The sequence below is a fragment of the Notamacropus eugenii genome, chromosome 7, assembly GCF_028372415.1.
Source record: "Notamacropus eugenii isolate mMacEug1 chromosome 7, mMacEug1.pri_v2, whole genome shotgun sequence".
NCBI classification, from domain to species: domain Eukaryota; kingdom Metazoa; phylum Chordata; class Mammalia; order Diprotodontia; family Macropodidae; genus Notamacropus; species Notamacropus eugenii.
In genome coordinates, this window is record NC_092878.1 from 32136925 (window position 1) to 32161170 (window position 24246).

General features: G+C 41.8%; 1 protein-coding gene and 1 long non-coding RNA gene across 12 annotated transcripts in view; one reads left to right on the top strand and one right to left on the bottom strand.

The window, feature by feature from the left end:
- Nucleotides 1-2576: 2576 nt before the first annotated feature.
- Nucleotides 2577-24246, top strand: part of LOC140513764 (TP53-binding protein 1-like) — a 131189-nt gene continuing 109519 nt past the window's right edge. For 8 of the 11 annotated variants that reach the window (XR_011970305.1, XR_011970304.1, XR_011970306.1 and 5 more), the window contains exons 1-2: nucleotides 2577-2802; nucleotides 21123-21157. Coding sequence is in view for 4 of the 11 variants with exons in the window: in XM_072623692.1 (XP_072479793.1) it covers nucleotides 2577-2802; nucleotides 21123-21157 (261 nt within the window). In the remaining 7 variants the exon portion in view is untranslated. Of the gene's footprint in view, nucleotides 2803-18830; nucleotides 19210-21122; nucleotides 21158-24246 lie in introns of those variants that run through there. The other 3 variants (XM_072623696.1, XM_072623697.1, XM_072623694.1) reach the window with 3 other exon arrangements.
- The window catches only part of LOC140513844 (uncharacterized), a 31872-nt gene continuing 29267 nt past the window's right edge, over nucleotides 21642-24246 (bottom strand). The window contains exon 5 of the long non-coding RNA XR_011970386.1: nucleotides 21642-21962. This is a non-coding gene — a long non-coding RNA (uncharacterized lncRNA). The remainder of the gene's footprint in view (nucleotides 21963-24246) is intronic.

Consider the following 24246-nt stretch of genomic DNA (forward strand, 5'->3'; position numbering starts at 1 on the left):
AAACTCCTCCCCACATTGGAATATAAGTTCTTTGAAGGCAGGGTCTGTTTCATTTTTGTCTTTTTATACCTATTACTTAGCATAGTGCCTTGCACATAGTAGGCACTTGATAAATATTTGCTGAATTCAAGGGAATAAATGTTCTCACTTATTATCATTACTGAGCTCCACAATTTACTTAGTTTGATTATTGCATAAAGAAGAGTAAATTCTTAAAAAGTTTACTAGTCTCTAAAAATGAAATCTTCCTCCCTTTCTCCTTCCCTCCCTTCCTTCCCTTCTGTGAAAAGTCTCTCTGTCTCTGTCTGTCTGTCTCACACACACACACACACACACACACACATATGCACATACACACAAAGGCATCAAAATATTTTAAAATGACACTGGAATTAGGCATAGTCTTACTGTTAATGAATTGCCATAACATGTCCACTTTGTTCCTAATTTATAGCCATTGAGAACTGAGTACAAACTATGGAGGTCTCTACTGAGCTGGAAAGGATCCTAGAATGGGCCTTTCATGGGCAGAACAACTTTTGAGTAACACTAACCTAGCTAAATACTGAGAAGCTCACCACTATAGACCTCATGATGTAATAAACTAGTTCTTTAGTCCTAGCAAAGTGCACAATATTTATAGGATGCATTTAAAGAAGAGAATAAAGAGCATTATGCTCAAAGGTGGTAGGGAAGACTGATCACCAGATAATAGATTTTTCCAGACACAAAAATCACAAAGATTAAAATGTGAGGGATAATAATCTTTGTCAGTTGGAGACAACACTGGCACCAGTGAGATTAGGCATCTGAAACACTGAAGAGTAGTTTATTCAGTGACAGAATTTGGCTCCACAAATTTAAATCAGGACAGTCCAGTTTAGGCTTTGTCTAATGTAATTCTTGGTCAGATAGTCACACCCTAATATTTTACATGTATGTCTATTTTAACCACTCTCTTCAGATGGCTATTGGATTTTAAAGTGGTTTGACATAAGGCACCCATTCAGATGTTATAGTCCATATGTTTGTGGAAGTTGTTCATTCCAAGAAATGAATTTGGAAAATACATGTAAGGTCATTTAAAACCATTAGGATCTTTGTCTCTGACTTTAGATCAGTAGCAAGTTCATTTTCCAAAAGGAAACTGTCTTTTTCTGATTTTGTATGTCATGAAAACTGGCTCTTAAACTCTCTCTCTCTCTCTCTCTCTCTCTCTCTCTCTCTCTCTCTCTCTCTCTCTCTCTCTCTCTCTCTCTCTCAGTAGATTTCATGGTCACAAATGAAGCTAACATTCAGATTTGCTTCTTGGAAAACGTTATTTTGCATAACTTTTAATGTTTTCTACATCCAGGCAAGGCTGATTGCAAATGAAGAAAACTGGCCAGTTTTCCCCTATGGGTCATGGAAGATACACACAAAACAATTTCCACAGTCTTTTTTTTTTAAGCCGACTAAATGGATGCATTTTTTTTTCTTCTGTATGACATGAGAATGGGATGGCCAAAGAAGGCAAATGTGAAAAGTCCTTACTCCTATTTAAACAAACACACACACACACACAAACACAATATTCGGGTACCTAGACATGTCTCATATATTAATTGGATGAATAAATAATATGGGTGAGCATATACATCCAAAGCCTAACAGACTCTTTAAATATTGTATTTCTGCATCTAACTTTTCTCGAGTTAGATTTTCGAGATTTAATTATCTCCGATTGCTTCAGTTACCTGATTCTCCATAAGTAAATATTTTCCTCTGTGGGGTCAACTAAGTTTTGTCTCTTCAGGTTTTTTTTCCTCGACTTTCCCTTACTTCAGAAGGATACCGCAAAACATCTGTAGCCTAGTCTGCATTTAAAAAGCTAGTCTGCATTTAAAAGAAACCCTGGAAAGGAGAGTTCGGGGATGGAAGAAGAAATGTTGATAGGTTGATTAAGTGCTCAGAGGTCCGTGGTACTTGAGTTAGTTGTTGGTGCCTAAGAGGGTCTTTGAGGTCCATTTCAAATCTGGGGGCCTAGAATCAACCCCCTGGGATCCCCGAGCCCTCAGGGTCCCGCTTTCTCTGATCGATCTTAAGTTGGACGAAAATGACCGCATCCTCTGTCGTGACACCGATTTCCTCTATCATGAGATCGCGAGCGACAGGGATGTAGGGAGCCACAGGGCAATGAAAGAAACCTCAGAAGCAGAGAAAGGCAAAGCTCTGGGGCCAGGGGAGGAGAAAATGAGGGGGGTGGGAAGGCTGGGGGATTTCCTACCGATCTTCCCCTTCTAACGGGAGCGGAAAATGTGATTTGCTGTGCATTCCAGGAGCGGTCCCCTGGGGTGACCTCTCCCCGCTGGCCCAGGTAGAGGGAGGGGGCTTTGGGGAGGGAGGAGAAAAGGAGGCGGGTTCAGTCTGGTAGGGGTCCCCGCTGGGAGCCGGGGAGGGGGGGTGTATGGGGAGAGAAGAAAGGAGGGGGACTCAGTAACGGGAAAAGGGGGCGGAATAGCGGGCCGGGCCGGGCGGCGCCTGGCCAATGATGTGGCGAGGCCCAGGAGCGCGGCGTGCAGCCGGCGGACATTTAAATGGGAGACGCCGAGATGCTGAGGCACTCGGCGCGCCCTCCATGGACTCGGGGGCCAATCCAGCCGCGCAGACACAGTCGCAGCTCCCAAGCTAGCCGGGTGTGCCGCCCCAGGGGGGGTCGGGGGGCGCGGAATCAGCCCCTGGGGCAGTCCCAGCGACTCAGGAAGACTTACAAAACCCCCAGGTCACAAAGAGAAGAGAAAATAAAAGGACGCTTCGGAACAGGTGAGTTTAACCCGACAGATGCCAGTTCCAGGTCCTGCTTGGACGCAGACCCCACAAGGAGAGCTTTCCTCTAGTGAATCTCGAGCCCTTCCATCAGCGCACCCCACAGCCCCCAATCCATGCTGGGATCCTCCTTCCTTGCTCTCCTCGGGCAGAGCTGTCTGCTGACAGCCACGATCCCGAGAAGGACTGTGAGCTCCAGAGAAGGAACTGTCCCGAGCTGCAGGTTCCTTCTCTGCAGTGGAAACGCGTGGAGGTCAAGCCTGTCGAGGAAGCGCCTGTTCCGCTTTCCTACACCTTACTGGTTTTCCACTTTCTCAGACCGTCTCTTGTTCCCCTAAAAGGAGGGAAGACACCCCATCCGTTAGGAAAAGGCGCTGGGAAGCAGCGCCTTATTGGGGAAGACTTGAGACTTGGGGTTCAGTCTGGGTGATCATCCTTTCCGATCTGGGCACAGAAGGGATTGAGTCAGAGGACTCGATAGTGAGGCGGTGGCGGCAGTGATGGTGGGTGAAAGAAAGAGGGGAAGGAGAATGTGAGCTTCTCAGGTGTGCTTGTGCGTGTGTTTTTGTGCGTGCTACAGTGTATGCGTGATGTAGTGTGTGTGTGTGTGTGTGTGTGTGTGTGTGTGTGTGTGTGGTATGTGTGTCCGTTGGCGCCAGTCTCCTATCTCTTACTGGTTGAGCAAAGTTGGAGAGCTGGGAGAAGGAAAAACCGAAAGGTCGTGCGAATGTAGTAGGCGCAGTGAGAGAACCTTTCACCTGTGCCTTTGCGCACCAGGTAAAAGGCGACTGGCTCAGGGGAACGTGTGTGCGCTTTTAAACCAAAGTGAGCCAGAAGCCCCTAGAGGTGCACAAAGTTGGAGATTCCAGGATCTCCACTTAGCCCCACACTTAGTCCAGCCCTAGATGACATTTTCTCCCTCTCCCACTGAAATGCTCGGTCTTACTCGTGTACATATTGGAAGGTACTGTTAAAAGTTGTAGATGCGCATCCCAAACCCCGTCTTCCCTGTTCCCTTTCCCCCTAGACTGTCACTCAAAGGGGTAGTCGCCGCTCATGCTCTAGATAAGAAGCGGTGACAGGAAATCTGGGGGGAAAGATTCTGTTTCACCAGAAAACCTGGAGCTCCGGGCACTTTTGCAGTCCCAAATCGTCTCAGGAACTCGTCTTCTGGGCAGGCCCGATCTGGTCAAACCTTTACAAACAACCCCGTAGAAAGTTCAGTTGCCTAGGGGTTAATACAAACCAATGTTGAAACTAATCTCCCCAACCCATCCCCTTGTTTAACTGGAACTTGTGATTTCAAGAGTGGGGATCTTCCAGTCGCGAAAAACCACTCCAATGGTGCAGATCGGCAATTCGTTGGTTTTAGAGAGTCGCCTAATGCGCTGAAAAGTTAGGGGCTTTGCCCAAGGTCACATTGTATGAACTCAGGTATTATCTGACTCCCGAGTCTGACCTCTCTCTTCTGTGCTAGGCTACTTCCTTAATGCGTTGATGTTAAGGGAAAATCAAAATGCTATCTGTGTCCTCCTTTCTGCATTATCTAGGAATGGGCTTTCCAGATATAACTCACCTTAACTCATCTAACTCGGTCATGGAGACTTAAAGAAAGCATAGGTACCTTAACTGGATTGGGGGGTGGGGGTGGGGAGAGAGAGAGAGAGAGAGAGAGAGAGAGAGAGAGAGAGAGAGAGAGAGAGAGAGAGAGAGAGAGAGAGAGAGACAGAGACAGAGAAAGAGACAGAGAGAGACAGAGACAAAGACAGAGAGAGAGACAGAGACAGAGAAACAGAGAGACAGACAGAGACAGAGACAGAGAGACAGAGAGAGAGAGAGAGAGTGTGAAGGCACCAAAATCACTTTTCCTTAGGGAAGTTTACCTCTTGGTTGCAGAATCAGAAACGAATTGCTTCCCTGCTGGGGTTTCTTGTGTCCTTCCTTTGTTCCCACTTCAAGCTCTCCACTAGCGGAATCTGTAAGCCTTTTAATGACAACAACACTTACAACAAAACCCAGAAGTGTTTCATTGTTAAGACTTTGGTAGGTCTTTCACTGCAGAGGCCAGAATCGGTTATGAAATCTTCCGATTGAAGCAGTAAATCTAGGTGATGTTTATGAATGGTTGTTTATTTCCCCCAAAGTGAGGCTGCCACGAAAGCAGTTGATTAAATCAATCCATTGTGTTATTTTATGTTTAAATTGCCCTATAGGCCCTGGAGGAGTGTTTCTTTCTGTCTATCCACATAAGTAAAACAACTAGAATGAAAAAGATTAAGAAAACTCTTCAAGAGTGAGATGAATTCCAAGGATTTATCTGAAAAACTTTCCAATGTACCCAAGTAGGAGCATGATTCAAATTCAGTCCCTATCTAGCATGCAATCTAAAGTCTAAAGCAATGCAGCTGAATTAACTAATCTTCCTTGGCAAACTACTGTTTCATTTTGAGCATGAAATTTTATTTAAGGCTTCTTCACAACTGTGACCACTTTAAAAAAGAAAAACCTTAAGGTTACAATGGAGCTTAGCATTTTCATTTTACATTTTATGGGTTTGATAATGTTCATTGTTTTTTTAAATCCCATAGCTTTTTTGAGAGAGAAACTATTAACTTGCAGGATCCAGTCTAGAGAAATCTAAAATTCATAGAAAGGCAAACTCTGTTAAATGAAAGTTTGGTGTGTTGTGTGTGTGTGTGTGTGTGTGTTGTATGTGTGTTTGTGCATGTGTGTTGGTGCATGTGTGTTGAATAATAGGATCTCTGCAGGCCCTTACTAAAGTGGCCACACTGGAGAACACTAGAAACACGATTCATTTCCTTATCTTTGTGCAGTTTCTAACTAGGACTCAGGAGTATGAGACTTTCAGGCTCTTAGCTCCGATCTGATTATGTGTTAGGATCGCAGTCCTGGTCTTCTGCCTCTGTCTTCCAAATTGAAGCTCTCTGTTGGAACACTGTGTTAAATAAATATATGGAGAAATGGTGACATATCTCCAGACTTTCTAACACTCCAGAATCAAAAACAATTTATCTAGAAAAATTATCTTAACACCAAAGATAGAAATTAAATGTGTTGCAAGGGCATTTCCCTTTCTGTCTGCTTAAAGATTTTGTTTTATGTACTAAATATTTCAGACAGCATACTACTATACTACTACTATGTACTATATATAAAGGATATTTTATATACTAGCAGAGATACAACTGTTCTGTCTGAGAGGTAATGTTGGGAAGTAGCATTGTCTACAATGAATCTTATGAAGGAATCATATCTCAGAAATGACTAATCCAGAACACTACGTTGGAAAAAAAAATCATTTCTTTTTAGAGTTTGTGAGTGTATGTGGGGGGTGAGGTGGGTGAGAGGTGAACTTCTGTGCTGGATGACAGGAATGAATCATGAAGGCAGGTATCACCTTTGTTGCTTACAAAATAAAAATGATTTTGTACAATACTCAGTCCTAGAAAAGCAAATTCATAATAGATCTCATTTTTTATTCATCAAAAACAAAGGTAATTAAAAATAAGTCTAATTCATTGAGAGTAGCCTGGTATGGTGGAAAGAGCACTGGTTCTAGACTCAGAGAATCTGGGTTCAAATTCTCACTGTCACTTCTTACTTGTATGATCTTGGACAAGTCACCTAATTCCTTTGTGCCTCAGTTTTCTCAGTTGTAAAAAGAGGGTTAGATTAGATGACCTTCCAGGCCCCTTCTAGCTCTAAATAAATGATTCTAAGTACAGGTTTACATTTCCAAACAATCAGTTTTAAGGGGGAAAAATTCTTCATGCCCATAATGAAAATAAAATCTCGCCCTTATATACGCTACAAATTCAGTCATTCATGGTGTCAGATCATGTAGCACAGAGTAAATCTATACTAATACAAAAAAAAAAAAAAACCCTGTATGTAGCATGAATTTGCCTTGACATCATCATTTTAATGGAGTTTTATTGTTTATCACAAAATAATTTTTCTTGACCTATTTTAATATATATAGTCCTTTAAGTTCTTACCTCCTAAATTTTTGTGTCTTCTGATTCCAAGTGTCATCTGGCCTTGTATTGTATGTGATTTGTCCTTTATTATTGAAGAGGACCTTGACATCAGGAACATGATGCCATGACTTGCAAAGTGAATTGTATGAGTCTGGTCATCTGTTCTATGCAATAGAGAGAGACAAGTCCAACTTAACTAATGGTCTTCAATTTCAGGATTTGTTGGTTTGGGCATTTGTAACGTACAGAGGATAGATGAGTCTCTGCTTCTTCATAGGCATTTTAAAAAACATGTAAAGTCTACTTTTTTTGTTTGATGAGTTTGTCAGAAAATTCTAGACTATTTTATTTTATAATTATCATTGCTAAATCATGATACTGAGGTTTGATTAAGTCATCTTAGCTCTAAAACTAGGATACACCCAACTCTTCTCCACTTTTATCTTCTGCATTTCCTAGACTATAAGCCTAAGGAGAAAATGGTCACAGCATCCAAAAAGTGTGGAGTATAGGTGATCACCTCTAGCATCTTTTTAGGGAGATAGTCACATTAAAACGTGTCTTTTCTAGGTATCTCTCCAAAACTTTATTCACTGAGAATTCCCCAAAAGTCCAGGCACAAGCCTCTGACCTCCTTACAGCTTTTCTCTACTGTATTTATTATGTCAAACCCTTAAAACCTAGATAGCTAGTGGAAAGAGGACTGCACTTGGAGTCAGGAAGACCTGAGTTTTAATCCTATTTACACTGTGTGTAAGTCACTTATCCTCTCTCCACCTGTTTCCTTATCTATATAATGGGGATAATGATAGCATATGCCTCCCAGAGTTATGAGGATCAAAAGAGATAAGATTTGTGAAGTACTTTGCAAACCTTAAAATGCTATATAAATGCTGGATGCTATTATTAGAAATAGGTGTGGCACAGTCAGCCAAATTATGAAATGCTGAGAAAGCAAAATAAAAAGGAAATAGTCTCAAATTCAGTAAGATAACAGGTTCTGTCTTACGTAGAGTAAAAAAACATGAGAAATAGATTGTGCAAACTAGTTCCTTTTTTTTTTTGTTCTTTAAGATCCAGAAGACTGTGCTCCTCAAAAGCCTTTCCAGTGGTACCCACCACAATGACCTGCAAATCAGCGTTTGTTACATACACTGAGTGTCATGCAAGTAAATGATGAAGGAAAACTTAAGGAAAGGGTCAGGTAGAAAAGACATACTTTTAGTCAGGTTTTAAAGAGATAAGAAGGAAGGAAAAACTATGAGAAAAGATAAAAAAGATGATTAGTCCAAGAGATAGAAGCTACAGGGATTGCTTTTCACAAAAATCTGACCTGCTTACACGGCAGAATATTCAGTGAAAATTGACATAGACGTCTATTGTGTTGGCAAAACCTGTTTACTGTGTGCTGGTAAATGTTTAACTACCAGTCTTCTAAGGAAAAAGAAGTGTGCATGACACTTTAAAGTTTAATTTGCATCATTAATATTTATGGACATTGTTAACATTATTAACATTATTAATATTTTCTCCATCACTTTCTTATGTCTAGACAGAACATGAAATCAAGTCCTGATTTGTAGTATTTGCTGATTTCTGAGTTGTAAGGGCTCGCACTGATCATTTAACAATTGTTTGTCAAAGTATCAGCTGGCTCTAATATGCTTCTGCTTCAATTGACGTAAAAGTGAGTCTGAAGGATCACAGAATCCAACCCAAAGAGCTAGACATGACCTTAAACACTTTGTCATCTTACAGATGAAGAAATCAAGACCTAAAGAAGTTAAATGACTTGTGTAAATGACAGAGATATGAACTTCTATTGCTTATCATTGTTAATTCTATTTAACTTTACTACTAGATGATCTAGCTTGGTTATATAAGTGGATAGTATAGTGAATGGAAACACTGAGAACACATACACTCCTCATAAACAATGGGAGATCCACTGGTGAACATAGTGGCCATTCATACAAAACCTCTTCTGGGACATCGTTGTCATCAATAGTTATTGACCGCCTACAGTGGACAAGACACTGTTCCAGTTCTTTAGGATACTAAGATGAATCGACAGCATTTATTCAGGCATTTACTATGAGTGTTACATGCTCAAGATGCAAAGATGAAAAATGACACAGTTCCTCATGGATCATAAAATTTATTTGGAATTCTATCCAAGTATAGTGGGCCATTTCACAGGTGTGGAATTCAATGAAAAAGTGGGCAGTTAATTGGAAGAGAGGCAAAATCCATTCTCTTCAACAATTAGAAAAGCTCATGACCCCAGTCAGGAGTTCTTAACCTGGGGTCCATGAAGTTGCTTTCTTTTCTTTTAAATATTTTGTTAACTTTATTTCAATATGGTTTGTTTCCTTCATAATCATATGTATTTCATTTTGTGCATTTAAAAACATTATACTGAGAAAGGGGACCAGGATTCTACCAGATCACTACCCAAGTCCTTGAAACAGAAAGGTTAAGAATGCCTGCCCTAAGTAGATTTTGAACTTATTTGCTTAAATAATCCACAGTTAACCTGTATAAGAACTGTTATTTAATAGATTCAGAAATATTTTAGCAATTTAAATACCTTCTATTTTATTTATTTTGAAAGTGGAATTTTTTTTAAATCATACCTGAAGTTATATGCTATCTTCCTCAGGCACATATTTATTATTTGGGACAAAATAGAGTGACTTGAGCCTCAGTGAGAAGAGAGAATGCATTAGAGTGGGCTGTTTATGTGTAATTCTTAAAGACTTACCTATTTTCAACTAGAAAGGCACAACATTGCTAGTTTCCTTTCTTTCCTTCACAAAAACATGGGCACTCACATATACACAAGGATTCTACTGGCAATTTTATCTCAGCCATATGTTTCTGGATTGGCAGTTTGATCAGGCAGCTTCCTCAGTCTAACTCCACTGCCTTCCTCTGCTTTACCAGACTTCTGGTCAAGTCCTCTACAGTCTAGGCTCAAGGTAAAGTCTCAGGGGGCAACAGTATGACAGGGTCTTAGATGGCCAGGGTAATTAAACTCCTCACCCAGCCATCTCTAACTTTCTTTCCTCTCCTTGAATTGTGCTTTTCCCCCCCTCCTCTCGTTTCCCTCCTCAACTGGAAGAAAATATGCAACAACATTTTTTCACACAGATTCCCTATTATGTACTCCCCAGAGAAAAAATGCTTAAAGCATAGAGAGACCTCATCACAATACTTTCTGTTCTATTTACCCACAGACAATATCAGTCCTCTCGTGAACCATGTACAGTATCTGATTGGGGATCACAACCTATCTCAAGTAGTCTCCCTAAATACCTACTGGACTTAACAGATAGTGAGATCTAAAGCAAATAATATTTCTTATTTTTTATGTCTCCGCATTCCTCTACAGAAATCATAGTGTGATGCTGCATCATGGTATGGAGGTAACACTGGGTTCTTGAAGACTATGTCAGGTAGCATAAGCATTGGCATATTCAAACAACCAGGAAAAACTTTGAGTATGATTTGGATAACAGATTGTGTCTGCTCCATGAGGAACAGCAAAGTATGAGGAGACATTACCAGAAGTTTGGCCATAAAGTGATGAATTCTTTGGCCATGGTGACCCAGGCACCAAAGAGCTAAAAATGCAAAATAGTCCTGACTAATATGTGGCCCCCTTCCATTTCTGTGATGATGGTGATGGGAGCATGAGAAAGGGATCAAGTGGGTTAAGCATCACGTAGTTTTCAGATCTACAAGTCTATGTTCCAGCCACTGATTCCAAAGAGGCCAAAACTGCTCAGTTCTCTGAAGACCTACAACATCTTCTAAAAACAACAACCAAAAAAGATGTCACCTACATCACAGGGGATTGGAATGCTTAAGCACAAAATCAAAAGATAACTGGAATAACAGGTAAGTTTGGTCTTGGAGTACAAATGAAGTGGGACGGAGACTAACAGAGTTTTGTCAAGATAACTCACTGGTCAGAGCAAACACTTTTTTACAACAATCCAAAAGGTGATTCTACACATGGACAACACAGATGGTCAATATTGAAATCCGACTGATTATATACTTTGCAGCTAAAGGTGGAGAAACTCTATAGTCAATTAAAACATGACTTAGAGCTCACTGTGACTTAGATCGTGAGATTCTTGTTGCAAAATTTAAACTTAAATTGAAGAAAGTAGGGTAAACCATCAGACCCCATAGGTATGACCTAAGCAATATATTTTAAGAATACGAAGTAGAGGTGATGAATAGATTTAAGGGATTAGAGCTGGTAGAAAGAGTGCCTAAAGAACTATGGACAGAGGATCACAATATTGTACAGGGGCAGGGACAAAAATATCCCAGAGAAAAAGAAAAGCAAGAAAGCAAAATATCTGTCTAATAAGGCTTTACAAATAGCTGAGGAAAGATGGAAAGTGAAAGGTAAAAGAGAAAAGGAAAGATATGTCCAACTGAATGCAGAATTCCAGAGAATACCAAGGACAGATAAGGTTTTCTTAAATGAACAATGCAAAGAAATAGAAGAAAACAATAAAATGGAAAAGACAAGAGATGTCTTCAAGAAAAGTAGATATATCAAGGGAATGTTTCATGCAAAAATGGATATGGTAAAAAAATAAAAATGGTAGGGACTTATGAGAAGTAGAAGAGATAAAAAAAGAGGTGGCAAGAATATACAGAAGGAGTATTCAAGAAAGATCTTTAACCTCAGTGATAATGGTATGGTTACTGATCTAGAGCCAGACATCTTGGAGAAGGAGAAGAATTGCTAACAGGAATACTAGTAAGGGTGATGGAATTTCAGTTGAATTATTTAAAATTCTAAGAGATGATGCTGTTAAAGTGTTCCATTCAGTATGTTGGCAAATTTGAAAAACTCAACAGTAGCCACAGGATTGGAAAAGATCAGTTTTCACCCTAGCCCTAAAAAATGACAAGGTGAAAGAATGTTTGAATTACCAAACAATTTTGTTCATTTCCCTTCCAGACTGGGATCTGGGGTTTGTTTGGTTTTTTTTTTTTTTTTTTTTTTTTTTTTTTTTTTGATGAGGTAAAGAGCCCATTCTCTGCCTCATTTCTTTATCAGTGAACAGGCATTGCCTCAGTCAAACTGAGACCTGTTAAAGACCTTAGCTTAGAAAGGCCAAAGTCTCTACTGCATCTAGGGCCATCTCTAGTCATCCTGATCTATAGATGGCTCTGGAGAAGAAAGTGAGGCTGGTGACTTGGCACAGCCCTCCCTCCCTATATCCAATTCACTTGCCTGTGGTAGCATCATTTTCCTGGAGTCATGATCCTCTTCAAGAACCAAGGAGAAACAATAGCAAGCAATAGTGTCAGTATAAATGCAAGTCAGTTGTTTCAATATATTGACTCATTAGACAAGATCACACATTTAGAGAACCAACAGATTAATGTTTGTAACGCTGATCTGAAAACTTTGTTGTTCTTGTCTGACTCCTCACTGCTGTCTACGTTCACTCTGAGACCATCAGGATCCAAACAATGACCAAGTAGGGAGTGGCCTGGGACCTATCATTCTCTAGTCAATGAGGGCCAGAGTGATTGGGCGTTGTCAGGTGCTTAAGGGAAAAAAAAAGTTTCAGGGATCAAAATTTGTCATTGTTTGTCCCTCATTCTCCAAGAGGACCATGACATCAGGGAGGTGATTCCATTCTTGCTATAAAGGAAGCTACAAGGCATGAAGAAATTGCTGTTAAGTGAAGGATGGTTCACAAGTTTCATTTGTTTTTCCAGAGAACTGAGTAGAGGAGTAAGTTGTCAGTTTGGATGGAATCCTAATAAAGCTGCCCCCACCCCCAATATTCTAACTTCCTTACAGTCCCATTACCCCTACTTCACCACTCCCCCATCCCTAACTCAATATCCGAACTTCTTTATATATGCCTCACTGCTCACTAGAACAGGTGTGTCCATGAACTCCTATGTCTCACAGAACAGCAGCAGTGTCCCTGAGATGAGATCCCAGTCACTGTCTCTAGCCAGTCACTGGTTCCAGACCCATTCCTCATACTTCCCACAGAAACAGCAGGTGTATTCATGCACTCAACCACAACCACATCCATCTAGTCTCAGACAGGACCATCCTTGGCCAATCAGAAAGCAGCACCACCAGGATGCCCATGCAGGATGTGGACCCCAAAACAACAGAAGGAACTTTCTCTAAGTAAGCACCTGCTCGGTAACAGCAAAATCTATCCTTTCGGTGAACCTATGACATAGAGAGGCCCATTATGTCATTATCATACATTCATACCCTGCCATGGATTTTTCTGTATGCATTGTAGGTATTTGCATACACAATTCGACCGTGGCTGGGACTCCTCCCCTATAACCTAATCCTTAACAAACTCCTCCTGTCTTCTTAATATTCATAATTTGTTACGTAATCGCATCTTCACCCTATAAAAATCCATCTTGCTTTCTCTGAAGTTGCTGGGCCCTCTTGGGCTTCCTAGGAAGCATCAATCTCAAGAAATGTCTATGCTTGGATTAGAGATGGTCTGACTGAATTCTTTGAGATAGTTCTACCACAACATTATCATGAAACCACAACAGTTCTATACTAAAGAGATCTTTCTCAAACCTGTCCTCCAATATGTTAGTTATTCTTTCTAACTTTGTCATCTGAAAATTTGATAAGTATGCCATTTGTTACTTTATCAGACGTTAATAAAAAACAAAGTGAAACAGCACAAGGCAGTGTTATAACCAAGGTGTGGAAAATCAAGTTTGGCCCAGGGCACTGAAATTGAAAAACAGCGACATCACTTGTACTCTTTTGACAGCATGTAAACAGCTGAACCTAGCACCTGGATAACAATAATAATTATTTTAAAAAGGAAACTGCCAGATGGTACAACTGCTCCCCTCAGGGTTGTAATACAGGCAAATTCCTCTCAGATTTGGACCAATCCTTCTTCCTAAGTGACTGGAAGACTAGTGACACTCTACAAAGCACAAGGAAAGTTAGGAAGAGGATTCAGTTTGGAGGTAAAGATAATGAGTTCGGTTTTGGACATGCTGAGTTTATGATATCTATGGGATGTCCAGTTTGAGATGTCCAATAATAGGCAGCTGGAGATGTAAGACTGGAGGTCAGAAGAGAGGTTAATGTGGGATAAAGTAGATTTTTCTTAATCACCAGCATAGAAATAATCATTGTATCCATGGAAACTAACAAAATCACCAAGTAAAAGAAGAGGAAGAGGGCCCAGGACAGATAGCTATGGCACATCTGTGGTAAGTGGGTATGATTTGGATGAAGCTCCAGCAAAGAAGAGCAAAAGGGGTGGTCAATTAGGAAGGAGGAGTACCAGAAGAAAGTATCCCAGAAAAGGAGAAGAAGGTAAACACAGGCTCAAAGTTTACAGAGAGGTCAAGAAGCATGAAGCCTGAGAAAAGACCCATGTTTCTCTCTAATAGCCTGTAAGTTGCCTGAGGGAAGGGACTCATATAATGTAGTGGGGGCAGTTCATAGGTATTTGATAAATTCTTTGTTGAATGAATGAACCAAGATACTCAATAGCTTCTTAAAAGATTGTCTTAGCAGTCCACACAGACATGGATGAAGCATGTATATTGCACAGATCAAGATCATGATACTTAACTGGAGAGATGGCACATGGAATTAATCCATCTTTTTTTTTTTTTTTTTGTGATAGACACTGGACATAAACAATTGCCTAAACCCAGAATTGGATAGGAGGAAGAAATCAAACTGGATTCTATTTGGGAAATTGCAAAGCACTTTTACTGATTCTAAACTGTTTTCTCTCCCTTTGCAATTTAGAAAAATGGTCCCCTCAAAAAAGTCATGAACAGGGATTTTACAACTGAGATAATCAGGAAACTGGGACAGGATGCTTCCTCATAAGTTTTTTTCTTTATAAAGCAGAGGTTCTTAACTTTTTGTGTGTGGCAATCTAGTGAAGCCTATGGACCCCTTCTCAGAATAATGTTTTTAAATGCATAAAATAAAATACATAGGGATTGCAAATAAAACCCATTATTTTGAAATACAAATTTCAAAATAGTAAAAACAGACAAAACTTCAGACTCCAGCTTAAGAATGCCTACTTTAGAGAACTCTTTTTCCTCACTTCCCAATTTACAATCAATCAACATTTACTAAGCACCTATAATATGTCAGGCACTATGCTAAGCATTGGGGATGCAAAAAGGCAAACGACAGCTTCTACCCTCCAGAATCTTCTAAGGAGACATGTAAACAAATATATACAAAGAAGCTATATATGGGACAAATAAGAAATAATTACCAGAAAGAAGGTACTAGAATTGAGGCTGAGAAAACCTCCTTATAAAAGATGGAATATGAGCTGAATGAGGGGAGTGGAAAGAGGATAACACTGTATACAGTTATAGCTACATTGTGTGAAGGCTAATTTTGATAGACTTGGCTCTTGCAAGGCAAGGTTCTAGGACAACTCCATAAGGCTCATGATGGAAAATATTATCCACATCCAGAGAAAGAATTGTGGCATTTGAATGCAGATGGAAGCAGACTATTTGCTGTCTCTCTTTTGTTTTGTTTCTTCTTTCTCATGGTTCATTCCGTTGGTTATAATTCTTCTTTACAATATAACTAAAATGAAAATATGTCTAATATGAATGTATATGGACAGCCTATATCAGATTGCATGCCATCTTGGGGAGCGTATGGAGGGGGAGAAAATTTAAAACTCAAAAGCTTGTGGGACTGAATGTTGTAAACTAAAAATAAATATATTTTAAAAATAGGAAAAAAAAGATGGAATTTTAGTTGAGAAGTCCGAGAAGTCAGTAGGTGAAGCGGAGGAAGGATAGCATTCCAAGGACGGGAGACAGCCAGAGAAAATGCCTTAATTTACCTGTGGTTTTAGAAATCACAACAATGAGTAACAATAATGATTAATAAAGTGCTGCTTCCCACCCTTTGTTGCTTTTAAGAACTCCAGTTGATCTCCCCCAGGGACCACCCAACCTCATTTGGCTTCCATCCTACCTCCTCTTAGGAGACTGATGATATCTCCTTTACAGAGTATAGGTGGGCAAGCTGAATTCGAACTCTATTAATGCTAGAAGAGACCTTAAAAAGCTCATAGAATCAACTGGTTCTACTGTTTCATTTTAAAGATGGAATCTGAGGCCCAAAGAGGTTAAGTGTTTGTCCGTGGCCATACAAGTAGTAACAGAGATGCACTTTGAACTCCCACATAGACTTCAAATCAGGTGGTTTTCCTACAATATTAGACCAGATATTAATCAACACCGCCAACTCTTGGGGCAGGCAGAGTTAGAGTTGGGCTACCTCCATAAGCTAACAGGAGCCTAAGTAAATTCTGCCTAGTGGTGCTTAGAGAAATGGTGTGTTTAGCAGAGACCTCCCATACTGCCAGCATATCTTCCCGTAGAGCTGCAAAAAGATAAGTAGCTCTTAGGCTAGTTTAAGAGGTTTGAGTACATAATCCCCAGTTTCTTTGGGTGCCTCCACTCGAGCAGACCTCTCTCAGAGATAAGATAAGTCGTATCTCTCTGGTCACAAATTTTTAAATCCCCAATTTCTTCCAGCTCCTTTCCTTCCCCAAAGTGCTTTGCACAAGACTGATCCCTGGAGAAAAGTCTAATGGGCACTGCCTTTATGTTTCCTTCCAGGCTTCGTTTGGGATATTAAAATCTCTCCTTTGAAAAGGGCTTTAGAGGCTTTTAGATTGCTTACTAGCTCTGGGCAAGTCACTTAACCTCATGGACCTCAGTTTCCACCTCTGTCAAATGAGTAAGAAGGAAATGGCAAATCCCTCCAGTATCTTTGCCAAAACCCCCAGAGAGGGGTCATGAAGGGTTGGACACGCCTGACAACCTGTCCTGAGAGCGCTGCAAGGCGGGACTTTGGACCAGCACGCTGCGTGGGGCTGCAGGATTGTGGGGAGCAGCATCCCTGCGGATCACCTCTGGGTATTTGTGATAAGCCTCTAGTGGCCCCCAAGTCTGTCTCCCCACACCTTCTAATACAAGCCTAAGCTTGGAGCCTTCCCTTGTCTTTGGAGACCACACCGAACCCCGCTTTACAGGGGAGAAGCTGGGGCTCAAAGGGGTTGCATGGCACGCGCATGATCAGGCACCCCCTCATGGCACCTCCAGCCTCCCCCCTGCCCCCCCCCGACCATGGAGGGGCCTTAAGGGCGGTGTAGCGCTCAAGGCTGCAGGAGCCCGGTCCAAACCTCGGCGTCCTGCCCGGGACGGGAGCACGTGGGTGGAGTCCCCGCCCTGCGCCTAGCCCTTAATTAATGGTCTGAGTTGCACGGCCCTGACCATGGTCCACCAGGGATCTCCGCCCTTACAGGGAGCTCACGCGCAGTACCTGTCGGACTAGCCGTAGGACCGGGCTCTACCTTTCTCCCCCCACCCCTCCCCCCTTTCGGTTCTGCTGACGGCGTTACCGCCGAATCAGGCTATTGTTAGGCCCCCGCGGAGGGGTTCTGATTGTGAATGGCGCGGCCCAATCAGAGAGCGGGTCGAACGTTGGCGCTGCCGTTTGAGCCGCTGCGTTCGGCCCGAAGCTGAGTTCTCGGCTGGGGTGCGGAGGCGGAGCGGGAGCTGAGTGCTTGGCTAGGCGGCGGAGGCGGAGTGGGAGGCGGGAGACCGCGGCTTTGGGATTTGGATTGTGGGGGCGACCGGTCTGCCGGAGTGGGCAGCCCGGGATGGGGTAACAGCCCGGCTGACGGAGGGCGGTGCCTGAGCGTGCGAGACCGGTCCGGAGGGGAGCTCGAGGAGTCCGCGGCGGAGCCAGGGCCCAGGGCCCGCCGGGCCTCCGGCGTCTGGGGCGACGTTAGCCTAGGGCCTGACCGGCGACGAGCGGGGGGCCGCAAGAGCCCGCAGACCCGAGGGACCGGAAATAGAGACTGGGAGTCTAGGGGAAAGGTCTTCTGGGGTGAAGGCCTGGGACTGGTTGGTGGGCAGTGACCGGGAGGAGCGTGGACGAGTCTGTGGGGAGTGACTGGAGAGGAGCGTGGACAAGTCGGTGGGGAGTGACTGGAGAGGAGCGTGGACAAGTCGGTGGGGAGTGACTGGAGAGGAGCGTGGACAGGTTGGTGGGGAGTGACTGGGGAGGAGCGTGGACGAGTGACCGGGAAGGAGCGTGGACGAGTCGGTGGGGAGTGACTGGAGAGGAGCGTGGACAAGTCGGTGGGGAGTGACTGGAGAGGAGCGTGGACAAGTTGGTGGGGAGTGACTGGGGAGGAGCGTGGACGAGTGACCGGGAAGGAGCGTGGACGAGTCGGTGGGGAGTGACCGGAGAGGAGCGTGGACAAGTTGGTGGGGAGTGACTGGGGAGGAGCGTGGACGAGTGACCGGGAAGGAGCGTGGACGAGTCGGTGGGGAGTGACTGGAGAGGAGCGTGGACAAGTTGGTGGGGAGTGACTGGGGAGGAGCGTGGACGAGTGACCGGGAAGGAGCGTGGACGAGTCGGTGGGGAGTGACTGGAGAGGAGCGTGGACAAGTCGGTGGGGAGTGACTGGAGAGGAGCGTGGACAAGTTGGTGGGGAGTGACTGGGGAGGAGCGTGGACGAGTGACCGGGAAGGAGCGTGGACGAGTCGGTGGGGAGTGACCGGAGAGGAGCGTGGACAAGTTGGTGGGGAGTGACTGGGGAGGAGCGTGGACGAGTGACCGGGAAGGAGCGTGGACGAGTCGGTGGGGAGTGACTGGAGAGGAGCGTGGACAAGTTGGTGGGGAGTGACTGGGGAGGAGCGTGGACGAGTGACCGGGAAGGAGCGTGGACAAGTCGGTGGGGAGTGACTGGAGAGGAGCGTGGACAAGTTGGTGGGGAGTGACTGGAGAGGAGCGTGGACAAGTCGGTGGGGAGTGACTGGAGAGGAGCGTGGACAAGTTGGTGGGGAGTGACTGGGGAGGAGCGTGGACGAGTGACCGGGAAGGAGCGTGGACGAGTCGGTGGGGAGTGACCGGAGAGGAGCGTGGAAGGGTCCGTGGGGAGTGACTTAGAGAAGGGTCAGTGGCGGGGGAAGGAGCGGGGTGTGGACAAACAGACCTGAGGGCTTGGAATTGAGGGTAGGAGACACGGAAGTGGCAGGAGCAGGCCCGAGCCCCAGCGGGGCTCGTGGAAGTGGACGAGAGGGAGTTGAAGCGAAGGTGGTGACACCGAGGGTTTGTAGCAAGTGGAAGAGGTGGTGGCTAGAGAAGGTCAATGGGTGGAAAGGGATCAGGACGAGGAGGAGGGGAGTGGCGGAGAGGTGCGAGACACCCGCAGAAATGAGGCACCGGAGGCTGGTGAGGCTGACCCTGCTGCAGCATCTCGAGGCCGCCTATGGCTTAAAGATCCAGAGCGCTCGCGGCCGGCAGGAGTCTCGGGCGATAACTTTTAGGGTAAGACCAGGGGGAAGAGGGCTGAGGGAGGACATCCGAAGGCTAGTAAGAGTCACTGTGAACCAAACTGGTGAAAGTGGAGCATTAATTTTGTCCAGAAAAGAGGACAGGATGATAGCTGACGTATCTCTAGAGCTACCTATGTGCCAGGGGAAAGAAACTGAGAGGTTAAGTGGTTAAGCGGTCAAGTGACTTGTCTGGGATCACACAGATCTTCTGACTCCAGACCTCGCTCTTTGTTCACACACCCATTTAGCTGCATGTTTAAAACTAGAAAGAAACTTAGAAACTATCTCCTCTAACTCACGGTTTTACAGAGGAGGAAACAGGCCCAGAGAGAGCTTCAGTAATTTGCCCAGAATCACGCAACTATTCTACAAAATAGATTCTGAACCTAGGTTTTTCTGACTGTTTGCTAGTCCATGCCGCTTCTCGATTTTACACATGATAAGCCATATGGTGAAGATGTCAAGATTTACTGTTGGTTATAACTAATGTTTCTATAGTACCTTAAGGTTTCAGATTACTCCATGTACTTGATTTTATCTGAACCTTACAACAACCCCTTGAAGTGTGTGTGTATCTTTCTCTGTATATATACATGTGTGCGTGTGTGTATACACACACACTACATGTTATTATTATTCCTGTTTTTCAATCTGAAGTTCATAGAGGTTAAGTGAGTATTTGTGATTATTTTCTGAGGCTTTTGTGGGCTATCAGGAAGGGTGGTTCATTTAAAAAGAATGGTGTTTTCTGAATGGTTCAGTGGAAATGGTTAAGTACTGAAGAGGAGTTCTGGTTAAATACTAGTGTGTGTGTGTGTGTGTGTGTGTGTGTGTGTGTGTGTGTGTGTGTGTGTGTGTGTGTGTGTACTTAGATTAATTAATACAGCTTCTTTTATGTGGTCCTGTTGTGTATATTTGTTACAGCTGGTTTTTGAGTGCATAATAGTTAATTGAATCTGATTATGCCCAAACCTAATTTTTGCTATTGTCAGCTTTATGTCATAAAACATTTTTTAACTAGGTAGTTAAATTGACACTTTTTTGTTTCTACTGATTATTTACCAATATGATAGTCTCTTCAGTTGTTTCAGTCTCTACCCAAGATTTTATACCTATGAGATAGTAATTTCAAAGATTTCAAGAAATTGAAGGAAAAGATTTAGAAATGTGATGTGAGCCATGTAATATTTTTGAGATAGCATTATGTTCTACAAATGCATAAAGAAGACTAAAATGATTGACAGATGGAGAAGGTCTTTGCAAGACATAGCCCTTGATTTTTTTTCCACTCACAAAATCAAGGAATTCATTTCATAATTTAAAAAAATCGTGTATCAAGCATCTATATACTATGTTTTAGGTGCTGAACAATACTTAAGATCTTGTCGGTAGAGTAGAAACTGACTAGTGGACACATTGTATTGGACAAACAGCCATGCAGAATATTACTCAAATATGAGAATGAACAGTCATATTATATTATATAAAGTAAGTATGAATGTCTTTAAGAGATAAGTGTAAATCAGAGTAAGTAGCCGCTGGAATTGTTTCAGAATGTAATGTGAGGTGAGATAGCTAAAAACAATATTAAAGTTGTACTTCTATTTGCAATAACATTTTATACTGGTTCACACTTAAGAGTTTCTAATACAAAAACTTGTGAATTGCACTTTATACAAATACATAGACTAATATATAAAAACTAATATTTGTGTTCTAAAAATCAACTTATTTGTCAGTATACTGATTTTTCCGTCTTCCCCTCATTTTTTAAAATATTCTATTGAAGGCATTGATTTAATCTGTTTAGTGTAAAGAACACTAGGCTCCTTGCCACATTCAACTATCATTGCTATGCACCTCCCGTATCTGTACCTTAGCCCTAATCTTTCTCTTCAATTCTAGCCCTGAATCATAATCTGCCTTTCAGACATTTCCAGGTGAGTGTCCCATAGGCATCTTAAGTTCAACATCTCCAAAATAGTACTCACCCACCTCTCTCTGAAGTTTCTTTTGAGAGCAGTTCTGTCCTAACCGTTCTGGTTTGTGAACTTGAAATCGGCTGTAACGCTTCATTTCCCCTCAACCCCTATACCCAGTCACTTGTTGATTCCCCCTACAAAACATCTTTCTAATCCTTCAATCTATAACCCTAGTTCAAGTTGACCTGTTAACTTCTCCCCTGGACTATTATAGTAGCTTCCTAATTGTTGTGTAGGTCATGGTTTTACCCTCCAGGTTTTATCCATCATCCACTTAAAACAAATGATTGTTAAAACAAATGATTGTATGACTGTGTGGTTCCTTTTTTCAAAAAGATTGCTATCTTGTTTAGAGTCAAATACTACAACTGCCTTGTTTGGCATTTGAAGTCCTTCAAAAAGTAACAGCCAACCTTTCCAGGTTTATTACATGTTACTCTGTTTTTTGCAGTGTGCAGTTAAAGTAAGCCTATTTGACATTTCTTTGCTTCCATAACTTTACAGAAGCTATCCTTCATACCTAAAATACTTTTTCCCACACTTCTGCCTCTTGAAACCCTTAGTTTGTTTCAAAGTTTAGCTGAAGTGTAACCTACCCTTTTCTAGTTTCCCATCCTCCAGTTAGTGCTTCTTCTCAATTGTATTGTATATATTTACTTACGTGTATCTATGTCTTTTCCCTCTACTTCTCCTCACCTCCATGAAATGTAATTTCTCTGAGCAGGGACTGTTTCATCTTTGTTACTGTATCTTTCTCTGGAGCCTAGAACATAGAAAGTGTTTAATAGATGTTTGTTGCATGAAAGAATTTCTCTCAGTGACCTCATCAGTTCCTAGGGTTTTATTATCTTTCATTCAAGATGATTAAGAGCCATTGTTAAAAAGCTGTCCTTGAAGCCTGGGATTAAAATGTTGCCTTTGACTTTTTGTGTGATTTCCTGGCAAGTCATTTAACTATTCATTGTTCTAGGCATTTAAACACTACTATTTGCAGAAAAGTTGCCAGTCTCTATTGGTAGAATAAGTGCCCTCATTTGGGAGTTATCTACACCAGTGAAGTCACCAGTCATATCCCTAATCCTAAACCTATGTAGATGACTTGTAGGTCTGTATAGCCAGTCCCAGTTTCTCCTCTGAGCTTCTGGCCTGCATCACTGTTTGCCTATGGGATATTTCAAACTTGATATCCAAGATTTATCTCAGTTTCTTGATATTACAAACCTGTCTCAGAGATATCTCAAACTTAACAGGTCCAAAACATCTCATTATATTGCTCTCCAAACTTCCCTATTTTTGCCCCCAAGGCACCACCAGTCTTCTCATATCCCAAGTCTAGTAACTTTCCATTATCCTCTTCATTTTCCCTCACCCTGTATATCTAATCAGTTGGCAGTTGTCTTGTTTCTTTCTGACCCTCCTTAGTTCAAGCCTTCATCACATTTAGATTACTGAATTTGTCTCCTAATTGTACTTCCTGCCTCAAACCATTTCCTATTTCTGTCTTATCTTACATATTGCTGCCAAAGTGATTTTCCATTAGCCCAAATGTGATCTACAAAATAAACTTCATTGGTTCCCTGTTAACTCTCTAGGATAAAATAAACTCCTCTACTTAGCTTTTAAAGCCTTTCACAAGCTGTCTTTCCATCCTCATTGTATGTTACTCATTAAACAACCCCACCCCCAGCCCATACCGACTAGCCTTTTCTGTGTCCCCCATGTACTCAGGTATGTCCTGAATCTTCCTTTGCAGTTGCCATCTCCACATGCCTGTAATTCACTCCATCCTCACCTCTGCTTCATCTCTCTTTTCCTTCAAGATTTAGCTAAAATATCACTATCAACCTTTCCTGATTTTCCATCCTTCCCCCCAAAAATGCTTATTTAGCTATTTTGTATTTATTTATATTCTGTACGTACTTCTCTCCCTCATTAGCACATAAGTTCCTTGAGAGTAGGGGTTATTTTATTTGTATTTTTATCCCTAGTGCCTGGTGTATAGTTACAGCTTAATCAATGCTTATGGATTGATTTTTTAAAAAATACTATAAATGGCTTATCTCCAGTCCTAGTAATGGGATGTCTTCTGCGTTAGTCATTTTCCTAAGTGTCGTACGAGCTTACAGAAAATTTTTATGCTTAATTCTTTCAGTATATATATCTGCACTGTTATTTTTTCCAGGATCTCAGAATTTGATTTCAGATTATTAATAATAGCTCATTGTTACAACATGTAGTTTATAAAACTCCCTCTGAGTTATGTGGAATTATCCTCATTTTACAGGTGAGGTAACGAAAGGGCTGAAATGGCTTATTAGAGGCCACATAACTAATAGAGACATGACTTGATACCCAGGACTACTGAATCTTGGTGCCTTTCACAAGTTATTCTTGTGATAAATAGTCTTCGGAAAAATTGTTAAGAATTAGTTAAGAAATATTTAATAGTTAAGAATAGTTAAGAAATAGTTAAGAAAAATAGTAAGAAAGAAGATAATTTTATTATAGAAATAGCAACTGTACAAGAAGAGGTTGAATTGGATTTTTTAATGTTTTAATGTTTACTTTCAGTATTTCTTAGTCCTAGTCTCTTGGAACATTTTGTTAGAAAATTTGTAACATTCATCAGCCAAAAAAATTAATCCATCTTACCCTATTATTGGTCAAGGAAGTACACAGATAATTTGATGCAGAGTTAGTATTTGCAGAGCTGTGGAAGGTGATTTCAGAAAAAAATATCCATTTTAATAGATGCAAATTGAGAAGCATTAAACCTATTTGAAGTCCTCTTTAAAAAATAATACAATAATGATACTTTAATGTGTGTTAGTATTTGATCCAAATGTTCTGTAACTCTTTCATTAGCATAATTAATAGATATTATTGGCATAAGGTATTTATTTTAGTATTTGAGACTAGTTCTGTTCTTAAGACTCACTGTTACCAAAGTCTGTTGCCTTTTAGCTACTATGACTAATTATATCTCAGAATATTAGTAACTAGTTTAATTGTTTTTTTGCTCTTTCCCTGAAATCACAATTTGTCTT